This window comes from Condylostylus longicornis, unplaced genomic scaffold, assembly GCF_029603195.1.
Source record: "Condylostylus longicornis isolate FDR11 unplaced genomic scaffold, ASM2960319v2 ptg000015l, whole genome shotgun sequence".
NCBI classification, from domain to species: Eukaryota; Metazoa; Arthropoda; class Insecta; order Diptera; family Dolichopodidae; genus Condylostylus; species Condylostylus longicornis.
In genome coordinates this window covers 616,250-639,962 of record NW_026577984.1, presented here as the reverse complement: position 1 = coordinate 639,962, position 23,713 = coordinate 616,250, and the positions used below count along the sequence as shown (strand labels likewise).

General features: G+C 24.0%; 1 protein-coding gene across 1 annotated transcript in view; it reads right to left on the bottom strand.

The window, feature by feature from the left end:
- Nucleotides 1–23,713, bottom strand: part of LOC129605834 (protein sidekick-1-like) — a 121,830-nt gene that overhangs the window by 90,272 nt on the left and 7,845 nt on the right. Inside the window, exons 3-5 of the mRNA XM_055515809.1 lie at nt 12,362–12,488; nt 11,615–11,738; nt 6,945–7,126 (exon numbers count right to left, since the gene is read on the bottom strand). Of these exons, the coding sequence (XP_055371784.1) occupies nt 6,945–7,126; nt 11,615–11,738; nt 12,362–12,488 (433 nt within the window). The remainder of the gene's footprint in view (nt 1–6,944; nt 7,127–11,614; nt 11,739–12,361; nt 12,489–23,713) is intronic.

Below are 23,713 nucleotides of genomic sequence, written 5' to 3'. Positions count from 1 at the left end.
TTTTTACAAAATAAAATTATTAGTATTTTTTGTTTTTTGCTTTTTTTTCGCTAATCCGATTAAACAATTTTAAATAATGGTTTTCTTCATTAATATTATTTATTCATATTAATTCCTAATCCTAATTGATTTTGATTATTAAACAGCTGCTATATCTATATCAGTAGTAATATTATTATTTCTTCTTGGGAAAGAAATTAAGTATAAGGATTAAAATTATCGCACAGCTTAAATATATTTTTATGAAAATACACCGTTATAAATAATTATATATGTATTTATGTGATTATAACTCATTTAGCTAGATATTTATTTTTGCAGTCGGCAGATTTTAAAAGTGTTCCATAAATTTTATATGTTTTATGAATCTTATTTGCAACTGAAAATCATATTTTTATTGTCTGAATTGAAAAATTGAATTTTCGTATTAATTTTTAAATTTTCCCCAAAATTTTGAATATCGAAACAAAATTTTCTTAGTATGTAAGAGTTTATATTAATTTGACTCATTTAATTTTCGAACGCGAAACTTGAAACAGAATTTATATAACGTGAATTTGTTTTATCTCTTACTTCAAATTTCGAATTCTTCGTTTAAAGGTAGTTGATGTTGGATGTGAACTTGTCAGTGGTTAGATACTGAAATTGAAATACTAATTTTGATTAGGACACTTCAAGATTTTTTATATCTTCTTCTAAACTTTTCGTTTGTATCAAATCAAAGAAAATAATGCAGGATCGCATGATTTATATTTTTTAATTCAAGAAAATTAAAATTTCGATTTTATGTTTAATAATATTGTTAATCAATAAAGGTAAGCGCACAATTTACGATTTTAGCATTAAATACACTTTACAAGCTACTTTTAACATACAGCGGGTTTTTAAATGTTACTTACTTTAATAAAATAAAGTATGTAACTTTAATAAAATAAGATTTTCTTGTTGAAAATAATTTAAAGAAATTCTATTCAGCTTCTTTAATTTCACCTTATCATATTACTTTTGTTTTGTATTCAATTGAAATCGTTCCAAATTTTATTAAAATCTTAATTGTTCGATCTATTTAATACAAAGAACAATGCTTAATCATACCAATCTCCTCATTATTTTCGGATTTATATTTTATTTTGTTTTCCTTTTTTCACTCTATTTTGTTTTTCTTCCTTTCATTCCTTTTTCTTCATATAACCCCCACTACTATTATAAACCGAAGAAGAATTAAATCACTTTTACAAATCTTTGCTATTCTTACATTATTTTTGTTAATTTTTTTTTTATGTTGAAATTCTTAAAACTTCCTAGTCTGAAAGAGCATAAAATGTGGGAAAACAAAAAGAAAAGAGGGAGAAGAAAAATAATAATGATTAAATGTGATGGGAACAAGAATATTTTTAAATGAGCTGATAGATGTTTACAATTAATGCGTGTTGCCGTCTATTAATGTTTTCAAAAAGATTTTCATTATTTTTATTTATTAATTTTATACTGTTATCGTACATACATACATATGTATGTATGTATGTAGATCGTTAAATTGTATATTTATATTTACATTATTACTGTTATGTAAGCATATTTAAATGTTATCACAAGTAAACATTTATATTTTCTTTACACGCTTTCCGCATTATTTTAACGGGAATGAATAGCAAAATGTTTTTAGTGTGCGTAAAATAATAATGGTCCGGTGTAATTACATCGCTAATTAAATACTGTCATTTAGGAAATTGTTCTAATTTATTGAAACGTATTTTTCACCACTATAAAACAACACACAGAATGCTATATACATACATACATATACAAAATTTAAAAGTAAAATAGAAAAAGAAATAAACAGTAAAGCCAGAGGAAAAAAATCTGATGTGGTCAGCACATAACCGACCGCATTGTGTATTGTCTAGTTAAATGAAAGTGTTACAGAATATTATAAAAATGTCTGTTAAATACTTCTTTCCAATTTTTAGGACATTAGTAAGCTTATAGTTAACATACCTAGAAAAATGTAAATTTGGCTCTTAGTAGAGTTTCGCTTTGTGCTACCCGAATTCCCTGAAAACCTCGCCAGTTAGTTTCGGTAACAACCAGAACTCAAATATCAAATTTTAAGAAATTCCATCAATTCGTTCCGTAGATATGGTGAAAAATGTAAAATCGGCCCGAAAATCAGTTTTCGAGCCCTGATCTTTCCAAAAAATTTATATGTTCATTGTTTTAATACGAGGAATCCATATATTGAATTTCAATGAAATCGGTTGATTATTTCTCTTTATATACACAAAAGTGTATGTTTGGCCCGTAGTAAACGTCTAGTTGCCGATGCCTGATCTTTCCAAAAAATTTATATGTTCATTGTTTTAATACGAGGAATTCATATATTAAATTTCAATGAAATCAGTTGATTATTTCTCTTTATATACACAAAAATGTATATTTGGCCCGTAGTAAACGCCCAGTTGCTGATGCCTGATTTCTTCCAAAAGTTAGGAATTTTTGCGTATGATCGAGCAAAGCTTATATATGAAATTCCAAGTAAATCGGTTGAATACTTTCTTCAAAATGATGAAAAATGTAAAATCGGCCCGCAAATCCGTTTTCGAGCTCTGATCTTTCCAAAAAATTTATATGTTCATTGTTTTAATACGAGGAGTTCATATATTAAATTTCAATGAAATCGGTTGATTATTTCTCTTTATATACACAAAAATGTATATGTGGCCCGTAGTAAACGTCTAGTTGCCGATGCCTGATTTCTTTCAAAACATAGAAATTTTCGCGGACGGTCGAGCTGAGCTTATATATAAAATTTCAAGTAAATCGGTTGAATATTTTCTTCAAAATGTTCAAAAATGTAAAACAGGCCCGCTAAAAAGTACAGTTCCCGAGGCCTGATATATCCCAAAAGTTGATCGATCCGTGCCATGGTAGAAATAAACTTACATATAAAATTTCATCAAAATCGGTTCAGCCGATCTTGAGATACACGCGTGCACACACAGACCGACAGACCGACAGACCGACAGACCGACAGACCGACAGACCGACAGACCGACAGGTTGCTAAAAATAGTCTACTTACACTTCCCTACTATGGAGAAGTGCATTCCCACCGAAAACTCGATATGCAAAATTTGTTGCCATCACATAACCTACCTATTGTATACACAATACGGTCGGTAAAAAAGGAGAAAAGTAAAAAATATGTTCGTGTTTAATACAAAATTAAAATAAAGAGAAGAAATAAAACAATAAAATTATAATAAAAAAAAAATCATAACAAAAGAAAAGTAAAAAAAAAATTATATCACTTTAAAAGCTTTTACCATATTTTTACCCTCCATTATATTTTAATATGTCAGCAGAATAGTTATGCTTTCCCATACAATCTGCGATTATATGAGAAAATTGTAAATGTGTTTGCTGCATTAGTTTGTGTGTTTTAATTTCTAATGTTTTACAACAAAATTTTTTCTAAATGTTTTGAAATGAACAGCATTTCTTAGAAATTGTTGAATTCAGCATTTTTAGCAAATGTTGATTTGTGTAATACACACGCACGCGTAAGGATTGTAAGCTGTTCTTGTAGCTTAAAAATGAATTGTAGCCAATATTTTTAAAAAATTATAATATATTTTCAACATTATAATTTGTTCATTAGTCTCAATTTAAAAATTTACTATCAATTGAGCACCAAACAACTATGAATCGAATGAAATTTACAAAGAATTTTCCGAAAATAAACTGCTACATACGTATGTATTTTTTAATAAGGGACAAAAATAATCAGGTGACTACCACAACGTGTACTTAGACATGTGAAAAAAAAAATATTTTTAGTAATAAATATAATTGTAAGACCAAAAAAAGGTTAAGGCGCCAGCTTGTTCATAAAAATTGTTCACTAAATTATTATTAAATTGCGTAGGTACACAAGTCCGAAAGTTAAACAAATCGCACAAGTTTTAACAAAAATCTTTACACTTTTGTTATAATTTTGCTTATGGTATTTCCGAAACGTAAATATCAAAAATTCTTTGGGTAATATTCCAAAAATCCTTTTGGAAATTTGCAAATCTATGATGAAAAATAATGTAAATAAATTTATTATATTTAAATACATTCGAAACAATACAATTAAATCCAAAATTGCCTCATGATCTCATAATTTAATTGTATGTAGCTGTTTTCTGGGAGACCGAATCTTATTTGGTTTAATTTTCTAAAATTGTTTTATCTAGAATTTTTTCATTGTTTATGCTTTGGTAACACAATTTTTACTGTTACTAAATGTGTCCCTATATTCTATGGAGGGAAAATACATTTTATATGTATGTATAAAGACACTTATGTGGATGTAGAAAATTTTAAATATGATGTATGCAGTGTAGAGAACTTGCACAATATAAGAATATAAATATATAAATATTTAAAAAGTTATCGATATATACAGAGAGAATATTTACATAGAGAGTAAAAAAATATTGTTTAAAGTAAGAACAAAAATCCGTGGCTAGGTTGCTGTTTGAAATGTAATAGTGTTAGGTGTTAAAGTGCAAAAGCTACTATATTACAGGTCAAAAATTGAAACCAATTTTCACAGATAAAACTTTATAGGAATTTTTTCGCTAGAAAATTCTCAATCCATACAATATGTAGTAGATAGTATCTATAATTGTATTGTAATAACATTAAATTTTTCTTATTAATTTTAATTATGTAAAATGTAATTGCTAAAATTTTTAAATTTTAAATAAAATTTCCTTTTAATATTATTTTTGTATCCTTTTCATTAAAAAAATAAAAATTTGCTTTGTTATTTTCTGCCACCCAATTAACACAAAAAAAAAGAGAAAATTGGTAGTAATGGGTACATTGGTTAAAGGTAACAATTCATTAATTAAATGACTATTATAAGGCACAGAAGAGAAATTGTTAATTACAATTTTAAATACATACCTATACAATAATATTAAATTAAAAAAAAAAATTGTGTATTTTACGTTTTTTCTTGCATATATACAAAATATAAATGTTGTAGTACAATAATAATATTATACTTTAGAGAGGACAGATTTCGAGGAAGTCCTTAAGAGCAAATTTTAAAAATAAATACTGTAAATATACAGTAAAATAAAATGAAACAATATAAAAAATTTAAAAATAACAATTTGAAAACGGTAATATTCTACCTTTTTTTTTTTCTTGTTTTAAATAATATCCTTAAGGATGTAATTAAGAGGATATTGTTGGTCTTTATCGTTAAACGAATTTTTATTTTAGCAGTATTGTTTTTGTATATATGCTTATATAATATAAATATTTTTTATTTTTTCATTTTATATTATAATTTTTAAGGTCTAAAAAATTTCATTGGGCATAAAGGCCTCAAAAAGGATCAAAATTGATAAAGAGACACTAAAATGGTAACCATATTGTAAAAGAACATTAAAATTAGAAGTTTCCCTATAGCTTTTTGTTGTTTTTTTTTTTCTTGTATACGTTGAAACAAACATTTTTTTCATTAAAAATTTTTATTACAAATTGGAAAGTTTAGGGATTGAAATAATAAAATCTTGTATTTGAAGACGATTACACAAATTAAAAAAAAAAAAGGAGTTGTATAAAGTACACCTTCACCTTTAAGGTGTAAAAAAAAAAAATTTAAAAACTTTTTAATATCTTATGTTTACAAATATTTAATTGTAAATTCATAGTCCAGTAAATCGAATGCTTGCGGGGGGATTTAATTAAATATGTTTTAAATTGAATATATTTTCCTCTACTTTTGTAAGAGATGTTGAAATTTGTGCTAGTTATAAAGTTTTGTATTGAAGATTATTTTAATCACTACATTATGAAATGAATTTAAGGGGCATTTGGCAAAAATAAGTTCAGACAGTTATTCTTTTCTTCTTCTTTAAAATCACTACAAATTACAAGTTATTGTAAAGTCACAGTGACATATTTCGGCATTGAAGAGATTTTTCGCTTCTTTTACAAAATTTGGGAACACCTATCATACTTATAATATTACAAATGAATAATGTGTGATGGGAAAAATCCTATTAAAATTATGTTCTTGTATTTGTGTGTCTAAAAATTGATGATTGTATGTAGCAATTACATGTGAACATTACTTGGTATTCATGATGAATTCTGTATAAGGCAATATGGAGAACAATTTGCCTATAATTTCTTTATACATTTGTAGCTAAGCTGATAGAGCGTCCGCCTGGAGAGCGGTAGGTCACTGGTTCGAGTGTGAAAAAGTTCGTGGGGAAAAATTTCTTAATTTTTCTGTCTTGACTCGTTCTTTTGGTTACGTCATTTACCTTATATACTTTTTTCTCCGAACTTTAAAAACTGAATTATATTGAAATAGTTTTTTTTCTTTCATATCGTTTTTTTGTATAGTTCATGTGAAAAATTAATGATTTAAATTCGGGTCCCATTTGCAAAAAAGAAATAAAAATTTCGTGTAGAAAAAAAAACTTAAATTAAAAACGTAAAATTAGTGAATCTTTTCACAACATCACTTTTAAGTCGTTTTTTTTGTCGACAAGTCGAGGTTTCGAAAAAATTTATTATACGTAAAAACACTTGCAAAACGTGGTTTCGATGACAAGGAGAATAAATATAATTGATGGGCTTTATTTGTGTAAAATAAAGGAAAATATGGTTATGTTTGGTTTGATTCTGTTTTAAGTCGGAGGTTAAGTTGGAAAATCAGCGTATTTTTATAAAAATAAAACTTAATTCTGCACATTTATGTAAATGTGAAAAATGAAGCTATGTATTTTTGAAATAAATATATTATTAGTATAATAAAGTAATAGTCATTTATAAAATAATAAAAAATGAAATAAAATTAATAAAAATTAAAAACGCAGGAACTAAAATTGAATGAAACTAAATAATAAGACTATAGATATTATTACTTACCTTCTCTGAGTGTTACAATATAATAAGACTCTTTGGACGGAGGACTAACACCCAATTTATTTACTGCTAATGTTCTAAAACTGTAAACAGTAAATGGTATAAGGCCTGTCACCTGATATGATGTGGCATTATTTTTTGTAAAAATTTGTGGTACTTGGTCCCATGGTCCATTCTCACCAACTCTGTATTGGAAAAAATAAAACCAAAAAAGACAAATTAGAAAATAAATTTTAAAATATGTTTTTTAAGAATATTTTTTTCGTTGCCTATAACAAAAATTTTCCAGTGATTTTAATTTCTAAATTAATCAAAAATTTAAAAAAATAAGCTAAATTTCGCTATAAACAGCAAAACAATCAAATAATTATATATTAATCACCCTAATTATTTTCACAAAATAACCGGTTTCCTAATAAAATAAATTTATTCAATGTGATGTAATACAACTCAATTACATGACCTTCTAAGAATATCACACCCATTATTGATTCCAAGATTATCTTTAAATTGATTTTGTGTAACATACGTTATATAAAGACCTAGGACATTGTGAAATTCTTGGAAATTCAAAATTCTCCGAAAATCTATTTATCTAATCTTTTATTGTATGCATTCTGTTGCTATGTTTATTCCAAATTTGCCAAAAAAATTTATTTTTAATTTTTTTTAAATTTGTACGTATATTATAATTAAATTATATTACAACTAAATCAGTTATTTTAATTGCAGGTTTATTAATGCTACAACTATTTTATAATAATTAAATATCATTTCACTTTTTCATGCTTATAAGGGCAAATTTTTGCCCTACACTTTATATAATTTTCCATTTTCTTCCATTCTATTCCATTTATCTATTCTCAAATAAATTCATCATAATATTTTTAATTTAAGAAATAGATTTTGTAATCGGTCTTGCCAGTCTCATAACTAATGAATGTATCACTACGCCATATATTCATTGATTTGTTGATATATAGTCGCAATTTATAAGCGACTTATTAATAAAAATTAATTTAAAACTTACGCTTAATAGAGAATATATTGTTAAACATTAGCTTTCATGTTAATCTCTAGTAAACTTATGGATTTATAAGATTGACAATTCCACCGGAAACTGAGATCCATATAAATTCAACTTACAATTTCTAAATCATTGGTAATAGTTTAAGTACAGGTTATTTAGATTTTATGTATAATAATTTCAATATGAACTGCAATATTTCACTATATTATAATTTCAATATGAACGGAATATCCTTATTATTTTCAAGCCCTTTCGGCGCCAAATACAATAAATGATTTTCGTTTTTCAAAATATTTGCATCAGAATAATCTGAATAAATTTAATATGCATTTAGTATAGCACTCAATAAATCTACATATTTTGTTACGGTTAAATTTTTTTATTTCTCATCAGATTCTCATCAACTCTCACATATGAGGGAACGAGAGGATTGATTCCGTTTAATGCATACAAAAAAAAATTCAAATGTGAAAAAGAGACAATTATTTTAAAATAAGAAAAATTTTTTTTTTAATGAAAATATCTACCAGTACTCGTATATGACAAATTTGAAATTAAAAAGAAAAATCTAAAAAAGAATTAATTGTGGTATTTTATACTGGTATGGAAAATTGGTATGTACAAAAAGAAATTTCAATGTGTCAGTTTGTTTTCGTTTACACAATGTTACTGTAGACGAAAGAAGAAAAAAAAATATATTAAAATGTAAATAAGGAAGACTATGTGAGCACATATGTAGTTTTTAATGAATTGGTTTCTCATTTTTATTTAATTTTCTTTTCTTTTTTTGTGTTTTTTCTATTTTTATACCAGAAAACCAAAGAACTGAATAATAATAAGGATAAAAGTTTACAGAAAAAGAAAATTTTTCTTAGGTTATTGCTTTTTCGAATCTACCCAACTTTTAGAAGAACTTTTGGATTAAAAGGACTCTGTTTTTGGTTTAATAATAAAATTTACTTAACAAAATAATAATTAAGAAAATTCTTAATGAATTTGGAACTGATTGTGAAATTTTAATTTTTAACAATTATCCTTTATTCAAAATTTTTTTTTAAGTATGCATAACTATACATAAATATTTTACAGACTGCGTATAATTTTCTAATAAGAATATTAAAGCAGTACCAAAAAAAATTTAAATTTTAAGAGAGAAATTTGGTTTTGTTATGACTTTTGATTCTAGTAATTAGGAATATTTCATTTGGCATCCTATCTTCATTCTTGAAGAAATTGAAATTTGAAAACAGTTTTAATGTATGCAATTAAAGGACGGGATGCCTAGTATTCAAAATGTAATGTATGTAATTTGTGAGTTATTAAAAATGTTGTGCATATTATGATGAACTTGTTGAAAGGAAACAGTTGAATAGAAAAGACTATGTACTGTTGAGTAAAACTTACTGTTGAAGAAACCCAAAAATATTGTTTAGTACCGAGTAATTTATTGGAATATAATCTAAATTTTGTGGTAATTCAAGCATTTTTTTATAAAAATTAATTTAGGTTTACTGAATTTCATTCTTCAAGTTTATGTTTAATCATCTCATAATGAACAGAATAGTTTCCTTTGATGTATTATATTTTATATATGATGATAAGAAGGTATACATTACTTTTCGAAACCATTAATTTCTTATTAGATCCTAAGCATTCACTACATATGTTATGTACTCGTAATATAGATTGTCACAATTCAAATGTAAAATACCTGATTACACATTAAAAATATTTTCATAAATTTTAAATTGCAATTTAAAAATTCGACTTACTCTACATTATATCCTTTACTATATATCCTTTTTAGCTATATATTCTATTTTAATAGAATTTTTCAAATTTTTCAGTATAATTATTCATTATCAAATACAAATTTAGCAAATAGAAGAAGATGGGCTGCTTTAAAAATTTTCTATACCACAAAATTTTCTTTTAACAAAATTCTTCATAAAAATATTTTTCATTTTTTATACTTTTCAACTCAAATTGCATACTTGTGACCGAAAATTCAAAAAAAAAAAAAAAAAAAAACAGAAAATTATTAAAAAAATGGAAAAATATGGAAATAGAAATTTCAACTATCAAATTACTGATATTATGTGTATAATATGGATATATGCGGATACATATGCAATTATAGAAAGACTGAAATATTTAAAATTACAATAAAAAAGAAATAGAGGAAAAAGGATATTGATGACATAGACAAAAAGAGTTTTGTTTTGCTAAATTGTTAACTGACAAGGTAATTAATTTTCTTTTATAAAAAGAAAAACAGAAAAATAAAAAATTTGAGTAGAAAAATTTTTTTCCTTTTCTTATTTTTTATAGTGTTTTCTATCTCTTTCATATTATACTGTTATAATATACGTATATGAATTTTCCTGCACACACACAAACAAACACTTTAAATATTATTTCAGGAATCTGTTTGAAAATGTTAATCTATTTTCATCTGGTGATGTCATTGTGATTTACTTATGATGGTACATAATTAGTTTAGGGGACAGAATAGACGCATTAAAGAAAATGTTTTAAATTCTGATTGCTTCGAGGTTTTTACATAGAATGAGAAATGAAATTATCAAAATTGTTATATTTATGCTTTTAGTTATTCTTATATTGTTCACTATCATTATTAAAACTCTTTTTGTGTATACGACAGAAGAAATATTACGAAAAAATATTCAAAAAAAAAAATATATAATAAATAACTTATTTGAAGGACTTGTCTCTCCATATACATTATGGGGTTACATATCACAAACAAGTCTCAAAAGTTCAAAAAAAGATTTGGTCATTTTTAACAGTTATTAAGAATAAAATAATTAAATGTTTTGGGTATTAATTACTTAATTGCTCTTTTTATCTATGTACAAAATGTGATTAATTAATTTTTTTTTTAATTTATGAGTGAGAAAATTTCAGACTTAGCTAATTTTTAATTAATTGAATTTGTAATTGAAATTTATTGCTAAGTTTATGTAATATATTTTTCAATATAATGGAATTATTCCGTTAATGTTATACAAAATATTGTTATATTTGAATTAGATTTAAATTTCATGAAAAAAACACTTTAAATTTTTAAAATTAAAACCAAGTTACAAATATATTGTGTTTTGAGGAATTAAATTCAAAATTTGCAGCATTTCATAAAATCTATTAGAGTTTTGTTAAATTTAACTGTTATACTGTTTAATTATGTTATACTAAATTAAAAATTAGTTAAGACTTTTAACATTATTTTGCAATGCACTGGATAGTTGAATAATATACTCTTATATACGGTTCTGTACAATGCTCTCGTACAGAATAAATGATCCTTGGGATTCTAATATTTTTTAATTTTTTAAATTTCCGATATTTTTTGTTAAAAAAAAGTTCAAACTTCAAGATATTTTTGTTTCAGAAAAAAAGTTACTCTTTCTATTTTAGCGTATGTGTAATTATTATACAACAAACTGTTATACTGAAAATTTCTACTGAATTTCAAACTACTTATAATATTTAGAATTTTATTTGTTTATGCGTTATAATCACACTATATACAAAGAATGCAAACTTAAACTCTGCAAACAATTTAATTTTAAATTATAAAAAATGAAAATAATAATTTTAATTAAAATTAATTGAATCTTACCTAGTTTCAATAATAAAATGTGATACTGGATCATTACGGGGATTTTGTGAATGCGCCCATGATAAATTCACTGAACGCGATGTAAAACTTACTATTAAAGGCCTCTCGGGAGGATCTGGAACATCTGATAGAAAATGAAATAGATGATGAAAAATTTATAAAACAATTAATTAAAAATCATATTTTTTAAATATTAAATATTAATTTTTTTTTCTGATAATACGTGCATGTTATAATATTATTTATTTTCATATGCTATATATATACACATATATATGTACATTATATGGTACATATAACTTATCAATATCAACCATAAATTAATAATATTAGTACTACTTAGTCAATTTTTCCTTTCCGATACTTTTACGTATATACGTTTGTAATATTTGAAATTGAATTTCTGCTTATTATACTATAAATTAGGCGACGTTTTCAAATGTCACAAACTTAATTCCCTTTTTCCATAAGCACAATAAATATTAATGATAGGAAAAATATATTTTTTTAACTTAACTTACTACACAAATGTATATTATATAATATATTATAGCTATTTTATATGTGTTGTTACAAAATATTATAAACACGTACATATGGTCCAAAACAGGTTCAGTATTTTATATTAATTGTTGTCTCTGTATGTAATGAGTCTACATAAAATGTAAGCCTATTGATTGCATATACATATGTGTGCATATAAATATATGTGTATTTATTGTAATTAATATTATTTGGTTTACTTACCCTGTACTAATAAATCAACTATAGCTTCCGATATATGCCTGCCATTGACAAGACATATGTATTCAGCTGTATCGGCTGCAATTGCTGGACTAAATTGCAAACTAAAATTATCCATAAGGAGTTGTATCTAAAAAAATATATATAGATAAATATAAAATAATGTATTATAAGCTATACATAGAAAATGATATTATACTCGTATTAGCAATACTATATACTTATAAATGTAAGTGTACATAATGTTCTGTAAACATACGCGCAAGATGGGACAAAAAATGAAAGAGAAAATTAATTGTATTACATGGAAATTTTATGTTGAATTTTATGAGGCAAAACGGAAATTCTTTATAAATTTATTTGTATTATTAATTTATAGGTAGATGTAAATGTACATATACTTTTGCTTGAAAAGGATTCAGGATAAAATTATTTTTAAATGGAATCGCATGAAAATATTTTTTTCTAGCATTTGCTTTAAAATTAAAGAAATATTTTAATAGTATTAAGCAGATTTGTAAAATTATTTATTTTCTTACTCAAGGTGCCTTCTTTGAATCTTAACGTTCATTTTATATGTAAAGAAATTTGAACTGGAACTTTTTCGAAGCTCGTTTTGCTTTCATCTGTTTTTTGAAAACAATTTAATTTATGCAAAGATTAACAAAATCTATGCATAATTTTTTGAAGAGAAGAAAATTTTCATGAAGATCAAGGAGCATTTTTTGTACTCCGCTTTTATGGATGAGTGCGTATCTTTGACTGGGTAGACAAACTATATAGGAAGTAGTTGCAATATATGGTTTATATAGTATATTAGTGTTGCCGTAAATCATTTTAAAAATTTCATAAAAATTAAGCAAATGCATCAATTTCAATGCTGTGCATGTAACCAACGTCAAGCATTTTTGCAAAAACAAAGAAGATGTGAGAATATCAGTTACGATATATAACTTCGATCTAATGGTTCTAAAAGCCATCTAGCAGCTATAACATTGAAACAGTCTCTCTCAGTTAAACTCGATAACTAATACTTGAATAACTTTTAAAACGCTGTTAAATTTTTCAATAAAAGTGGCTGTAATAGTCAAAAATTTGTGACGAATTTCTGCACATATAATACTATAGCTTAAATATTTATTGAAATTTGGCTTTAATAACTTTAAAGTTTCACGGCAGCCACTCTAACCACTGCCTTTATCGCATTGAATTCTACTTAATCTCAGATTAGTTAAATTTGTTATAAAATTCCTTTTCCGAAAGTTTGATTAACCTGCTTGAATTTAGTTTTCGAGTAATTGATGTAATAGATGGACTAAAAGATAGACCTATGGTTGAATTGACTCAATAATTGAACAACGTACCGGTGTACCTGTACAACGGTATCTGTCGATGTGCATATAAAAATGATAAATCCGCCGCTGCATTTAAACAGTGAAAACAATAGTATTGTGCTTAAATAAATTCAATGTAAGCTAGACGTGAGCTTCGATTATTCAAGAATTTTGATTAACAAAACGAAAGTAATATCTAGCCAGTGTTTCAAATTAATTAGTGAAACTTTCATCGAGACATTGACCGCAAATTTTATAAAATTTTTGTAATGAAACGCACTGAATAACAACAGAAGTCTGAAAAATATTAGAGAGCATACTGCTTTAATGAGACAGCTCTTAATATATTCCAATATAAATATTTCAAGATTTGATATAAATGGTCCATTACAGCATAAGCACAAGTCATACATATTGTATTGTATATGTACTCGTATATGTAGCACCATAAACGTACACTCAAATATTTATTATAAATTTTAAATAAATTTCTTTTAAAGTTTAAAATCACTTAATTTGAAATTTGACAGTATAGTTGTTATACATATAAATTTTAAGATTAATATTTTTTCAATGATTTATTTTAATATTTTTAAATACTTTCTATCTATATATACATACACTAATATATTATATGTGAATGTAATATTTACTTTAATTTTACTGTATAAATTTACTAAACGTATAATACTATGTAATTTATATGTGTTTGCTATATTTAAGGTACATGTGGCCAAATTATGTAAAGAAAAAGTTAATCTCTATATTTTTCTCTCTTTCACCCCTCACTCTTTCCTCCTCTTTGGATTTCAAAACCAAATATATCGTGAAATCAGAAAAGATTTTATTGTTATCTTTGAATGAATAGATGAAAAAGTTTTTCTTCTATAATTGAAAAGTTAAATTGGTATCTTATTAAGATTCAAAGTCAGTTAGTTCTTATATACATACATACACTTATATTATATAAGTATATAAAAGAAAGTAAAAATAAAACAAAAAAAAAATTTGTATCTATTTTATGGGGACTTATAAATTTTATCTTTAATTTTATTATCTTTTAGATTATTTCACTAATTAAAACTGCTTTTAAAGAAGTTTTCTTGGACAGGATTTAATTCTAATCACATAAGAAAAGTTTATCGTTTGCACAAAAAGTTAAAATTTCCAGAATAAATAAAACCAAAAAAATAAAACTAAAATCCCAATAAAAAACAAAAATTTATTCGAATGATAAGGGACAAATTTTTGGTTTTTTAATTAAAAGATATTTTTGTTCGATGGTGTGAATGATTGAACATAGAAATTCAATAATAAAAACGCCCACCACTCTTTAAAATTTATTTAAAATATTTTTTGTTTTTTCTTTTATAATAAATATAAGGTTAATCAATTGATATTCATGGTTCGTGTTCATAAATTTTCTTAAAAGCATTTTGTTTTTCCTTTTTCTTTTTTTGTTTTTTTATTAATAAATAAATAATTTTAAATTGTGAAGAATGAAATGATTAAAATATATAAACGTTATACTTAATTATTTATAATAATTGAATTAAGAGATCATAATAAAATCTGGTATGTATACGTTTAGAAATTATAGTCCTTAATATTCACAAGAATTTTATAAATGTGCCTTTTAGCATTTTTATAAAACAATTTCTAGTTGATGTTATAAAATTAGACATTTGAATTAAATGCTGAAAATATTGGTAAAGGTATATAACCTTGTTGGTAATAACTGTTATTATATTATGTTTATTCGAATTCAATTGTTGTTGAGCAGAAGAGCAAATTTCTTCCTAAATAATAATGACTCAAATTGAATAGTTTACGTTTTGTTCAACTGGATATACGAGCAATACAAAATATTTGCCATAATCAAATACTCGTATCATCTTCTCGAAACGCCGTCAGCATAATGAGAACACGTTGTGTAAAAAAAATGTTCTTCTTATAATTGTTTTATAACTTGATAAACGTTGATTTTGTCTCATGCATTCCATAAATCAATCGTATTGGGTAAATAAACTATTCACACAAAATAGTGTCCATTGAATAGAGAGAACCTTATTTTACGAATTAACAGGAAATTTTAATTACATAAGAATATGATAATAAAGAATGAGAGTTATGTGAAGTGTGAAAATAAATTTGGATTGAAATTATTGCTGATCCCTTGTAGTTTAATCACAGAAGTAGGCTATATACCCAATCAAATTGATCTTTTGAGGTTAAAATTCAATTTAATTTGTACACAATCAATCAGATAATTTTTAGTTTAAAAAAACTTCATATATACATAAATACTTTGGATTTGCTTTATTTCTTGGTAACTATCAAGAATTTTTTATAAACGTTTCGATTAATTTTGAAAAATTTCATTTTTTTTAGCAAAAAATATTTATGTAGGTACACTTTTGGTACGTACCTACATACAGATACTTAACTTCTTTCACTTTTTTTTGTATATAAATGTGTATGTGTAACATAATGCTGTTTTTTTAGGGTTTTTAAGAAAAAACGATTTTTTTTTTGTTGTTTGGTTCTTGTTTTCCTTTATTATATCCTCTTTTTGTGTATGATACCTAAAGACAATTTTTTTTTTTCGTTAATTTTGCAACATCAGGTGAATTTTTATGAGTAAAAAATTAAATACAGCAAATGCTTGTGAAAAATTTTCAATAAGAAAAATTATTTTAGTCTTTTTGCTCTTGTTGTTTTATTATCCTGACATAAAAGAATCGTTTCAGCACATCGTATACAGTATAAACGAAAAATAAACATAAAAAAAAATTTGTTTTTGAAAATATTTTGTATATGACGTGTTTGTGTGTATATACAGTGTGCATATAAGAAAAAAAAATAAAAAAATAAAAATAAGATGAAGGTTTTTGAAAAGCCATTGAAGCTACAATTTTTTTTTTCCTTTTTCTTTTTATATATTTTTTATAATATCAAAAAGCTTCAGGTAATTGTATGAGCATTAATGAAAGAAGACAAAAAAAAAAAATTAAATTTAATACCGTAATAATAAAGCTGTTTGAGAATAAAATGTGATTACACAAATAAAGAAAAAGGAACTGAAAATTAGAGCTGATGACTGACTTGAATATAAGATAAATACATTGAGAATAACAATGAAGTCCTTTATTGCCTGTTTAACAATAATAACAACAACAAAGAAAAGAACTGCAAACATACAAAATATATAAACATGTAGGCATGTGTGATTGAAAAAATATTTTTATCTTATTTATTTTTAAGAGAAAATTAAGTAATATCGCAATATAAGTATTCAACTTAATTAATCTTTACACCAGTAAAAAAGAACAAAAATTAGTTTTTATGATTTTCACGCCAAAGTCATTTTGTTTTAAATAATATTATTTTAATTTTTCAGAATATTGTGAACAGGATCTTGTTCAAGAATATTTTCTATAATGCTGCGCAAATTAAATTACTTTTTATTAGTGTACTCAAATAACAAAATATTTTCATTGAAAAACTCTAAAATCAAAAATAATTTTTGAAAATGAAGATTGACAAAAATTTATACCAATTAAATTAATATTGTTCCCGTCTTATTTGCTTGTAATATTATTCAGATTCCGAGCAACTATAGAGCAGTTTCCTTAGTATTAAGTTTTAAAAATAGTATTTGTTGAGATTGATTAATTTTTGCCTTATATGATTGGTTATGTTTGGTAGTAATTTGTATATATTTAGTATGTATAAATATACTTTTGCAAGTTAGAAATTATATGATTCTTGAAATGTAGCTAGTGGATTTTTGTAATTGAAATTTCGATAAATGCAATCAAAAATTAGTATATCAGGTATCCTTAACCCGGATTTAGTGTAATAATTTTCAATACCAACAGAAAAGATTAGATTAATATCATTTGTATAATGTCATGTTTTGTAATAAAATATTTAAAATTACTTCTATAAAAGAAACATCAATTCCTTTTAAGTTATCGCTTCTCTAAATTTCTAAAATTTGAATTTATGACACCTTATATTTCTGAAACTGCAAGCTTTTCTAAATTTCTATAAATGCAGAAACGAAGCGGTAAATGTTACGCCATTAAAAAATGTAATTATTTTTCTTAACTCATGCAACTAACCGTTCAATTTGACCATAAATAAAATGATCATCCTGAAAGTATGCAATTTTTGAAATGTATTCGCATATGAATGAAAGTAATTTTAGTAATGGAGTATATAGCTAGATTGAATTTAAAAGCATAATTTTCACTTGTTGAAGGGATAAGTACTACATTAAAAAACATTGGTTTGGCGCAACTTTATTAAATAATTGAAATTCCCCGAAGAGTTAAGTAATATCTGGTTTTGGCAAATTTCTATATAGACTTTATAATATAAAATCCTTGATTTTAATTGATATATAAATTCGTAAAATAAAATTTTTAAATTATTTTAATTAATTTAAATAAAATATTAGATTTTAAAACTAAAATACACTTTAGTTTGTATATCATTATGTATGAATGTATATTGTACAAACATTTCATTTGACCAATATTCTTTTTTGTTTTGCGAAAAATTTATTTAATTAATTATAAAAGACATTTTGATTTTTATATGTGAATGTTAAAATTAGAATGAAATTTTTTATTTCCTTTAAATATAACCCTATAACATAAAATATGAAAAAACAAATTAAGTGCTTAATTTGTATATTTATCTGTTTGTATAGTAAAAAAAAAACCCATTTAAATTTTATTCTGATTATATATGGTACACAAATATGGTTTCCAAATACAAATTTTTATTTCAATGTATGTAGGTTTAATTTTATAAGTAAAATTGCAAAAATATATATAATGGTATAAGTTGCTACTATATTTTGTATAAATAATTTTATATAATAATAATATAATAATAAATTGTCAGTTGATATCTGTACCAATTATTGTTGACCTAATTTCATACAAATAAAACACATAGGCATTAAATATATACACTCTATCCTATTCTTGCTAGATATGATTCAAGGACATTATTTTGATAAGTTATATATGCATAATATATAATATATTACACATTAATTTTTGTTATATACATAGTATACTATAAACTTAATACACTTACACATCCTCATATATAAATATATAGCATGTATCAAATTACAATTATATATAAATTTATTTTTAAAGGAGGATTTTAAGAAATTTAATCAAGTATTCAAATATTTTCCTCTTTTATAATGAATGTTTATACTTATTTGTGTCTATTTGTATGTATGACGTATATGCATGAATACTGTATTAGGGTTTCCATAATCAAATTGATTCTATGACATTCTGAAATTCTATATGACAAAAATCTGAAAACAGTTTTTGTTATTCCAAGAAAATGACCAGACAGTTATCAAATTTTGCAGATTTCGAGAGTAGATAATTATTAAATATGTTGCACACTTAAGTTTTACTTAAGTATCATATTAATTTTTACAAATTTACAGTGTGAGAGTACACAATCATAACAATATTGAGTTGAAAGCCCTAAGAATTATAAAAATGTTTTCTGTTTTTAATGCTAACAATATTATAAAATGCGATATGATTAAAAATTTCGGTACTATAACTGAAATAGTTCTTTTAAAACTATTTATTAATGTAATATATGTATGTATTTATTAATAATATATAAAACATATAAAATTTTTCAAAAGATATATGCATGGACATTCGTTTTTCTCTAAAAATAAATTTTAATTTTCACTAAAAATCGAGAATGTAACAAAGAGGATAAGTTTCCCAAAATTAGAATAAATGGCAACCTTATAATGGTGGCATGTAAAAATAACTTTTATGTATATAGATACACACATACAAATTTTATCAGTTATACATTATAATAATATTATGCCATGTGGGTTAAATAAATATTTAAATCTTTGTATTCATTCTAGGATATCACAATATTATATTTATGCATTTATATTGAATTTTATATATCTGTATAAAATATTCATTTAAAGATTCCAAAACACATACACATAAATTTGAATATTTATAATGTGAATTATAATTATATTTTCTGTATGATACTTACATATATTTATTTTTAATTATACGGGTTAACGTCATTTTTTTTTGTTTTTATTTTAGTTCTTTTTTTTTCTATTAGTTTTGATTGTTTTATTCTTAATAAATTAACCACATTTTAATTGCCTATTAAAATCGAATGAAATTTAATATTCTCTATACATGTGTTATGTGTATGTATACAAAAAAGCGTTATGTGAGTGTGTGCATTTTTATATTCTTGTTTGAATAAATATTATGTGTGAAAGGACCAAACGAAATCAAATATATTTTGATTGTCCTTTAAAGTTCTCATATTTATTAATTGTGACAGTAAAGTTCGTCGACAGATTCTCAAAAAAAAATTAAGGACAATTATAAGCATCTGTTTGTTTTATGTTCGCTGTTAACGCCTTGATTGTTATTATCGCAGAAAAATGCATCTGGAATATGTCAAAACTAAAATTTTGTAAAATCTAGATATTAACACAGTAGTAAATGAAACACCAACAAATTTTCATTTTGCCCCCCAATTAATAAAATGGCAGATTCTTGTTACGGTTTTGATAGAAAAAATAAGAGAATACCGAAAATATGTTGCGCACTTTGAGTTGTTAATGCGTGCAGAAAAGTGTGTGAAAAAGTAATAGAAATTATTTGAAATAGTGACAATTATTTCATAAAAAAAGAAACTTTTGCCATCTTTTTCTTTTGAAGAAAATTCTATATATTATGTAAAAGTTTTTTAATGGGCCACTTTTTGCAATTCATTCACAAAACTTTTAACGCATAAAATATTATTTAAAGAAAATCAAATATTGTTGCTACAAAAATGGTTATAAACCACAGTATAAGTACATTTTTTTTATCAAAATTATGCAAATGAAAATTAAGCTTTTCGACTCTTCTGAATGGAAATATCAACTACACTTAAATAATATATAAGAGCTCAATTCTCTATGTGATTATTATTTACGGTAATGGAAATTCATAACTTAATTTTGGAAATTCATAAAAAATGTAGTAAATTTTGCTGGACTGTGGAATAAATTTTTTTTTTCTTTTTTGAATGAGAAATAATTTTAAAAATTGAGATGAACAATTTTTTTTTTGCACAATTTTCTTTTGCATAAAGAGAATTCGAAATGTATATGCATATGGGTATATATAAGAACAAAATATGGACCAACATAAATTTATAACTATAGTACCACATGTAATATTGTATAGAATTATTTTCAACTATTATTAATGAAAAAAGCTCTAAAGTTAAATATTTACAAGAAGAGAATATTCAACTAATTTCCTTAAGTATGATTCAATGATCAAACTACGAATTCTTACTATAGATTTAGAAATTAAATAAAGTTTTTTGAACTTAATTTGACAAAAATTCGGTTTGTAATTCGTCTTAAAGTATAGTAAACTACTATACAGGATGTTCCGTATAATATGGAAAATAATTTCAAGGATAATTATTCTTCGACCAATTTTAAGCAAAAAATTGTATATGGGTACAGATATACTCATTTTCGAGCTAAAGCCTGGTGACAAATAAAGGTACAGAACTTTTCCGGCATATAAATAAATACTTATAACTTTAGACCCACACAACAAAGAGTTTTCATTGGGAATTTGTTTTACAAGCGATTTACTGTTTATTTTTGGTCTTACAATTAAATTGATTTGAGCCACAGTTTTCAAGATACAGATCGTCAAAGTCAGAATTTTTTTTTTTAATTTTTTTTTTTACAAAACTCGAAATTTCTCAAAAATTTTTGTTATTATTTTGTTTTTTCCGAAACATGCGAAAAATTCATTTTTTATAATTATTTATTCAAAACTATTAAAGATTTCAGAGCAGATAAAACAGTTATTTTGAGTAAATCAAATAACGGAAACAATTGAAAACGAATTCTTTGCAATTTATTGGGTATTGTTTTCTATAATCTTACCATGACCATATATTTAGGTATTTTCGTACTTTGATGGTAACAATTGCATTACATTAATTTTGCATTACATCTCTTATTTATTTATAATATACAAACAAACTTTGATATATTTTTATAACCATTATATTCATAATAAATATATGTATATTACCAAGGTAATAATTTGGTAAAAATTACCACAATACCACAACAAAAACATAATAAATAATAAAATATACCTGAATGTAATTATAAAAATCTCAATATAAATATTATATGTACATATTTATGTATACATATATTAATGCATATTGTCTGCACATATGCGCACATACATTAAAACGTAAATGCATTTTAGTCAAAACTACAATTACAAAATCTTCTATATTTTACATAGTGATATATTTAAAACTTACTATAATGTTACGCCAGATTTTATGCAAAATTCTAGTAATTTAAAGTGTATGTATAAATAACATGAAAATTTCATTTTCAACAGGGTCATATACAAATTGTAAATATATATGTATGTATACGTATGTTTTAGTGGTTTATGTAAAGTACAGACAAAGTTAGCCAAAAGCTAAATATGTCCTTTTTATTATTATATGAAATAGACGTAAGAAAATTATTTTTGTAGTATTTATTAATCTTACCAAAAACAACAAAAAAGAAAAAATGAAAACAATATAACGAATCCATTCAAGAAAAATATATAAGTAAATAAAATATCTGCTTATATAAATAGGAGTGTATTTAGTATATAAAATAGTAATAACAAAATAACATTAAATAATTTTTGAAAAAGGTTGAGAAAAAAAAAATAGAAATAAAATTTTAAGTTCACAATTTAAGAATTTTATTATATAATAGAATATTCTAACATGTCATGTCCTTTATATCCTTTTTCTACACTTTCATATTAATATATTATAAATATTGGATAGTTAAAGAAAACTAGAAATAAAATGAAATAAAAATATCATAATAATGAAAAAGGACATTCTTTCTTAGTTCAATTTTCAGGTGTACACATCGCATAACTACACAATAATATATATAGATAATATTATATATTATCATCTATATACATTATAATACCTAACGTAATAATCTAAATGTATAATGGCATCAAGGAGGCAAAACAAAATAATTTATGTGTTTACAATGGTGATGATGTGCGTTTATTTTTCTATTTTCGCTCTTATTTTGTTTGTTAAATTATTTATATATAAAAGCACATATGTACATAATATTATTCTTATCCTTATACCCCTATATATATATATATTTCCAACATGTATACTCGTACATATAAATATTATTATACAAATAAATTTAAATGGAAAAGTGTATAAATAGGGTAACTATATTATATAAATAAACATCGACATAAATTTTATAGAATACACCATTATATTGGACGGGGCACATTTTGTATGACATCGAAATTGTTTAAAAATTAAATTAGGATGTAAACATGTTGCCAGTTTCGATAGTGTTTTTCCGTATTTTATTTTATTATATTAAATATTTCTATATGGGTCTAAAATAATTTCGTGTAGGCATATAGGCTATAATAAAGTTAAAAATAAATAAAAATTGTTTATTCAAATTGAGTCATGTGTTTTTATAATATTGGTCGTACTATATTTCTATGCATACGAACAAGAATGTAGTTATATTGTGTAGGTAGAATGTGTGAATATTATTGTTATTTTAAAAAGAATTGAGTTTTTTTTCTTTTTTATAAATTAAAAACATACTTAATATGTATATATATGTATAAATGTGCATGTATATTTAAATTAGTTTTATAGAAAATAAGCCATTAAAAGTAGTGCCGATGTATACACCTGGATTAATTATGAAGTATTTTCAAAATATTTGATATATGTGTATTTCATAGCACATATTGTTCAAAAAAGATACCATCAGATCGATAAATAAAAGAATGGTAAAAGTTGAAATTTTGTAGAGTATACTAGTATAAGTTAATATAAAATATTCTTTGGAATTCATTTAAAATCACTT